Source organism: Nicotiana tabacum, chromosome 24, assembly GCF_000715075.1.
Source record: "Nicotiana tabacum cultivar K326 chromosome 24, ASM71507v2, whole genome shotgun sequence".
In the NCBI taxonomy this organism is placed as follows: Eukaryota; Viridiplantae; Streptophyta; class Magnoliopsida; order Solanales; family Solanaceae; genus Nicotiana; species Nicotiana tabacum.
The window spans coordinates 5,189,976-5,196,221 of NC_134103.1; the positions used below are offsets into that span (position 1 = coordinate 5,189,976).

The window sequence follows — 6,246 nt, forward strand, 5'->3', positions numbered from 1 at the left end:
AGATCAATGCGATCAGAGTCATATAGGGTATATTAAAGAGAAATATTGTTATTCAATTCAGAATGAGGTAGTGGTTCTTGTCAGTAGGAGACACACCGTGATTTATAGATTCGGCAGGTGGTTATGAGTTTCTATACATCTTTTTTGTCGAGGAAATATTGCGAGAGTTGGGGACGGGGCTTACATATGTTATGAGGCATAATGCGGGCATTAGGTTAGTGAATTTGTAGTTGTTGTACTTGGAGGAGGTTACCATGGGCAAATAAGTTATTCGCGGTGCATTGTGTGGCATCAGCATGGGTGCTTGATCATGTGTTGGTTCAGCGTGTGGAGATTGATACGGTGTTCGTATGTTACAATCGGGTATCGTGGAGAATTTTGAATGTTGGAATTTGGTACTAGGGCTTGTTAGCCAAGGTTATAGGGAGGATCTTCAGCCAGGATCGAGCTAGTGTTCTCACGTGCAATGTGGTGGCACAGGTAGGTGCACGAGGTGTTAAACAGTAATTTCAGACAACTCTGGAGCAGTTCTTGGCACATTCGAGGATGAACGTATGTTTAAGTGGAGGAGAATGTAATGACCCGACCGGTCATTTTGAGTTCTAGCACGTCGTTTGATAGTTTGAGGCCTTGTGTAGCTTCATTTCAAATATTATGACTTGTACGTGTGGTCGGAATTAAATTTCGAAAAGTTCAGAGTTGATTTGAAAAGAAAATTCTAAATATAGAAGCTTTAAGTTGGAAGAATGGACTAAGGTTTAAATTTTGAGTAAACGACCTCAGAATCGGGATTTGAAGGTTCCAATAGGTTCATTTGATGATTTCGGACTTTGGCGTATGTTCGGGTTGAGTATCGGGTCACCCTGGAGCATTTCAGCGCTTATTGTGGAAAATTGGCATTTTAAAGGTTTTAGAATTTCCTAAGTTTGGTTTGAGGTAGACTTTGAAGTTATCGATGTCTATTTGGGATTTTGAGCCTTGCAATAAGTTCGTGTCATGATTTGAGACTTGTATGTAAAGTTTGGCGTCATTCCAGAATGTTTAATTATGAATCGTACGCGTTCGTCGTAGTTTGAATGTTTTAAAGTTTAAGAAAATATTTCAATCATCGATTTGTAATTTTGATATTGTTTGGTGTGATTTGAAGCCTTGAGCAGGTTCGTGTTATGTTTTGGGATGCGTTGGTATGTTTGGATGGGGTCCCGTGGGTCTCGGGCTTGAAACTGATTGAAATCAGATCGAAATTTAAAATTGAGGAAATGCTGGTTTTGGCCTACTGTTGTTGTGACCGCATCTGCGAAAATTTGGGCGCAGGTGTGGAACCGCTGAAGCGGATAGCTCAACGCAGAATTTGGGCGGCTACTATTCCGCATGTGCGAAAATATCGTTGGGCAGAATTGTTTTAAGAACGGGATTTGGCTCTCTTTCTTTCATTTTTCACTTGGGTTGGCCGAATTTGGGGAGCTATTTTGAGGGGATTTTCATCAAGCAACACGAGGTAAGTGATTCCCACCTATTACGAGTTAAATACTTGGATTACATATGGATTTTAACATGGGAATTTATGAAAATTAGTAGAAATTATGGGATTTTGGTAGAAACCCAAGAATTTGATATTTTTAGATTTTGACCACGAAATTGGACATGGAATTAGAAATAATTATATAATTGAGTTTGTGGTGTTATGGGTAATGTTAATCTTCAAGAAGTTTCGGAATCCGGGCACGTGGGCCCGAGGGTTTGACTTTATTGACTTTTCGAGTGGAGTTGGAACTTGTTATAAATTGATTTATTACGAGTGTTGGAGTATATTTTTATTGGTTTGCACATTGTTTTACTAGTTTTGGATCGTTTGGCTTTGAATTGAAGAGTTAGAGAGGCGTTGGAGCCGGTTGTGAAACTTCGGAGCGAGGTAAGTCTCCTGTCTAACTTTGTGAGGGGAAAACTACCCCATAGGTGATGTAATTATTATGTGTTATTAGTTGTGGGTGCTACGTACGCACGAGGTGATGAGAGTCCGTAGGTAATTAAAGCATGTTTATGTCCGGGTAGACTAAGGACTTCGCCATGTAATATTTGAAATATTTGAACTCATCTTGTTGGTTTAATTAACTGAAATTATAATTGAACTTGATTTAGAAGTATAAACGTATATATTAGGCCGAGCCTTACTACCTTGAGTTGTTGGCAAGTTATTTGAGAAACGGTAAAGGTTATACTCACCTTGTGTTCATATACTACATGGTAAGCCCGTGTATCGTAATTCAATAATTCCTTTCCTTTATTGTGGAGTGGATCGAACGCTTCGGCGGGATTATGTACCATACTCTCATGGGAGCGGGTCGTTCGCCTCGGCAGTATAATAGATGGGATCGGGCCGATCGCCTTGGCAGTACCATATTCCTTCTGAGATCTGGTTGGATGACCTCGGCATAATCGTGCGTTATATCGCTAGCAGTCCGAATATTCGTGAGATTTTCCTTCCACTGATGCCTTGCATTTTATATGAAAATTTTTATTCGTTTGTTATTGGCACTTGATATTTCTGACCTGTCGAGATAGAATACGAGATTGAGAAATTGATATTGTTTAAAGAAATTTTGGAAGATTGTGTAAGTTACAGATTTACCTCACTACTATTGTTGTACTGTCATCTGTTTATGATTTACCATATTGATTTATTGGACCACTAGTAAGTGTCAATGTTGACCCCTCATCACTACTTCTCTGGGGCTAGGCTAGATACCTACTGGGTACGCATTGATTTACGCACTCATATTGGACTTCTGCACTAAATGTACAGGATCTGACAGGTTCATTTGATGATCATCTTGGCGCGTAGGTGCATCTGTTGAGGAGACTTCTTATGAGTTGCATTCCAGGCTATGCATCGCAGTCCACAAAGTCTCTATCATACTGTTTATTTTATCCTGCCTTATTTACATTCTATACAAATGTTATATTATTATTGTACTCCTTAGTAAATGCTAATTCACTTGTGACGCCGGATTTTGGGGGTACCTACTAGGTGTTCATTTTTGTAGTTCGCGTAATTATTATCATTTCACCTTGTAATTTAATTTATACCTTATACGGAAATTAGAAAATAAAATCACGCGTTTTCTACGAGTACTTGATTTTACACTACTTATTCAATGGGATTCATGATTTCGAAAATAATAAAAAGAGTAACTAAGTTGATTAATCACCGTTGACTTCCCTGATGGCGGCGTTTAGAGCCATCACAATCTATAATGGATCTTGGGTCGTGACACTCTCTCTCCTCGACCACTTTGTCTTCTGTCTAATGGTAAATTTGTCGGCGAGCACCTCCAGCGTCGGCGCCGACGTCCAACAGAAGACCAGGTAAGCCTCTCTCTCTCTCTCTCTCTCTCTCTCTCTATTCTTACTCTCTACTCTCTCTCACGGACCTTTTCTTCTTCTCTCCCTTTCTTCTCCCCCTCCCAAACCCTAACAGATGCAAATCCGGCAGCTACCCCCTCTCTATTCTCTGTCGATTCTCTCTCCCCGCCCTTCTCTTCTCCTTCACCTTTTCTTTTCCCCCTCCCACATCCTAGCACCAGCGAATCCAGCGACTTTGTCGCACCGGGACCCCTCTATTTTTCTTCTTTTTCTTCTTCTACACTGTCTTTTCGATTTTAGCCATCACTCTTGCATTTTCCTGGAGCGTCTATTTTCTGTGATTCCATGCTGTCATTATTTCTCGGCCAGTTATTTGTTCTCTCCGACGACAGCAAGCCGGTTCGGAGACGCCCATCTATTTTCTTGGTCTCGGGGTATTTTGTGTGCTTTTCAAGTAGTATTCGGTGCCTTTTAGTGACGTGCAGGAGGCACACACGCAAATGTAGCGGAGTAGGCTGGCGAGTATTCAGGTCCCGCAGCCTCGGGGTATATCACATTGTAATTCTAGGTTCTACTAGTTGGAGTTGGTACCTCCCGTCTCCTGTTTCTCTTTCTCGTGTTAGTTAAATTGTTGTCGTAGTTGTTCATACTAGTTTAGTCATTCTAGTAGACTACCTGTAGTTACAACTTGTTTTCTTCAAGTTCGGTCCGTTGTTTATTTTGTGTTAACGTTTTCCCCTAGTCTACCGTAGGTAGAGTAGTTGTGGTCTGTAATGGTAGCATAATGTTGTGTCCTCGGGGAGGGAGAGTCGTGGGGTGGGGGTAGGGTAGGGGGTAAGGGAATGGGGCAGGGCCCAAAGGGGGCAAGGGGAACATGGGAGCCTATAGGTTGAGACTTGGATTGTGGAATATAGGAATGTTAACGGGTAAGCCCATAGAGTTGGCGAAGATTCTACAAAAGAGGAAGGTGAGTATAGCTAGTGTGCAGGATACTAGGTGGGTAGGGTCGAGAGAGAGGTATGTAGACGGTTTTAAACTATAGTACTCGGGAGTCGGGAAGGATAAGAACGAAGTGGGTATTTTGGTGGATAAGGAACTGAGAGAGTCAGTGGTAGAGGTTAGGCGGGTGATTGATAGATTAATGTCTATTAAGCTAGTAGTTGGAGGGATCACCCTGATTGTCATTAACGCTTACGCGCCACAAACAGGCTTGGATATGAGGTTAAGAGGCACTTTTGGGAGGGGTTGGATGAGGTGGTGCATGGTATTCCGCCTATAGAGAAATTATTTATAGGAGGAAATTTCATTGGTCATATTGTGTCGTCTGTTGGTGGGTATGGAAAGATGCATGGGGGCTTCGGCTTTGGGAATAGGAACAGAGGAGGTATTTTACTGTTGGCATTCGCTAGAGCTTTTCAGTTGGTGATTGTGAACTCTAGTTTTTTGAAGCGGGAAGAGCATTTGGTTACTTTCAGAAGTATGGTGGCTAAGACCCAGATTGATTTTCTTCTCCTCAAGAGGAACGATAAGGGATGGTGCGAGGATTGCAAGATTATTCTGAGTGAGACCCTCGTGTCACAACCATAGGCTATTGGTGATTGACGTCGGTATCATGATAACAAGGAAGATGAGATTTGTTGAGGGTCAACCGAGGGTCAAGTGGGGAGCCTTGATGAAGGTTAAAGCTCAGAACCTGGAGGGGAGGTTGCTGGCTTTGAGAGCCTGGAGGAGTAGTGGGGAAGCAAGCGAGATATGGACGTCGACGGTGGATTGTATAAGAGAGACGACAAGAGAGGTATTAGGGGTCTCAAAGGGTTACCCAAGTAGGCACCGAGGTGACTAGTGGTGGAATGACGTGGTCCAAAGTAAAGTAAAATCAAAGAAAGCAGCGTACCTTAAGTTAATGGAGAGAACAGATGATGATGAGAGGAGATCGAACAGAGGAAGACATAAGAAAGCTAGGACGGAGGCAAAGTTAGCGGTCATTGAGGATAAGACTACTGCGTTTGGTCGTTTGTACGAGGATCTGGGGGCCAGAGGAGGGGACAAGAAGTTATTTCGGTTGGCCAAAGTGAGAGAGAGGAAGGCTCGTGACCTGGACCAAGTAAGGTGCATCAAAGACGAGAAAGGCATAATACTAACGGAAAATGCCCAGATTAAGCGGAGATGGCATGCTTACATTCATAAACTTCTGAATAAGGAGGGAGACAAAGACATTATGATAGGGGAATTGGGGCACTCCGAGAGTCACCGAGACTTTAGGTACTGTAGGCGTATTAAGGTTGAGGAGGTCGTTGGTGCTATGCGCAGGATGAGTAGGGGCAGAGCTACCGGGCCAGACAAGATTCTGGTAGAATTATAGATGTATGTGGGTAGATCAGGCTTAGAATGGCTGACTTCGTTGTTTAATGTTATTTTCAGGACGAAGAGGATGCGAGATGAATGGAGGTGGATCACGATAATACCGTTGTATAATAACAAAGGTGATATCCAGTGCTGTAACAACTATAGGTGTATCAAGTTACTAAGTCATACTATGAAAGTTTTAGATATGGTGGTGGAAGGAAGGTTGAGGAGGGTGATGTCTATATCTGACAACCAGTTCGGGTTCATATCGGGTCGTTCGACTACGGAAGCTATCCACCTTATCAGGAGGTTGATAGAACAGTACAATGATAGGAAAAAGGACTTGCACATAGTATTTACTGACCTTGAGAAAGCGTATGACAAGGTTCCTAGGGAGGTGCTTTGGAGATGCTTGGAGGTAAAAGTTATGCCGGTAGCTTAAATTAGGATACTAAAGGACAAGTATCATGAAGCTAAGACTCGAGTTAGGACTATGAGTGGTGACTCAAAGCATTTTTCGGTTGTTTTAGGGTTGCA

At 42.5% G+C, this 6,246-nt stretch overlaps 2 protein-coding genes across 2 annotated transcripts; both read left to right on the forward strand.

The window, feature by feature from the left end:
• The first annotated feature begins 4,237 nt into the window (after window positions 1-4,237).
• LOC107809042 (uncharacterized) lies at window positions 4,238-4,950 on the forward strand. The gene is made up of 2 exons (XM_016633631.1): window positions 4,238-4,380; window positions 4,572-4,950. Exons 1-2 carry the CDS (start codon window positions 4,238-4,240, stop codon window positions 4,948-4,950), a joined length of 522 nt encoding a protein of 173 aa, XP_016489117.1.
• A 316-nt stretch (window positions 4,951-5,266) lies between these two features.
• Window positions 5,267-5,805, forward strand: LOC142177994 (uncharacterized). Its single transcript, XM_075247306.1, has 2 exons — window positions 5,267-5,713; window positions 5,785-5,805. Exons 1-2 carry the CDS (start codon window positions 5,267-5,269, stop codon window positions 5,803-5,805), a joined length of 468 nt encoding a protein of 155 aa, XP_075103407.1.
• Window positions 5,806-6,246: the final 441 nt, after the last annotated feature.

What these genes read in the sequence shown, in the direction of transcription:
- LOC107809042 (XM_016633631.1), top strand. Translation starts at nt 4,238, where the DNA reads ATGGGAGCCTATAGGTTGAGACTTGGATTGTGGAATATAGGAATGTTA. An exon ending in TGGGTAGGGTCGAGAGAGAG is followed by an intron (nt 4,381 to 4,571) that starts GTATGTAGACGG and finishes CGCCACAAACAG; the next exon opens with GCTTGGATATGAGGTTAAGA.
- LOC142177994 (XM_075247306.1), top strand. Translation starts at nt 5,267, where the DNA reads ATGGAGAGAACAGATGATGATGAGAGGAGATCGAACAGAGGAAGACAT. An exon ending in CCGGGCCAGACAAGATTCTG is followed by an intron (nt 5,714 to 5,784) that starts GTAGAATTATAG and finishes TGTTATTTTCAG; the next exon opens with GACGAAGAGGATGCGAGATG.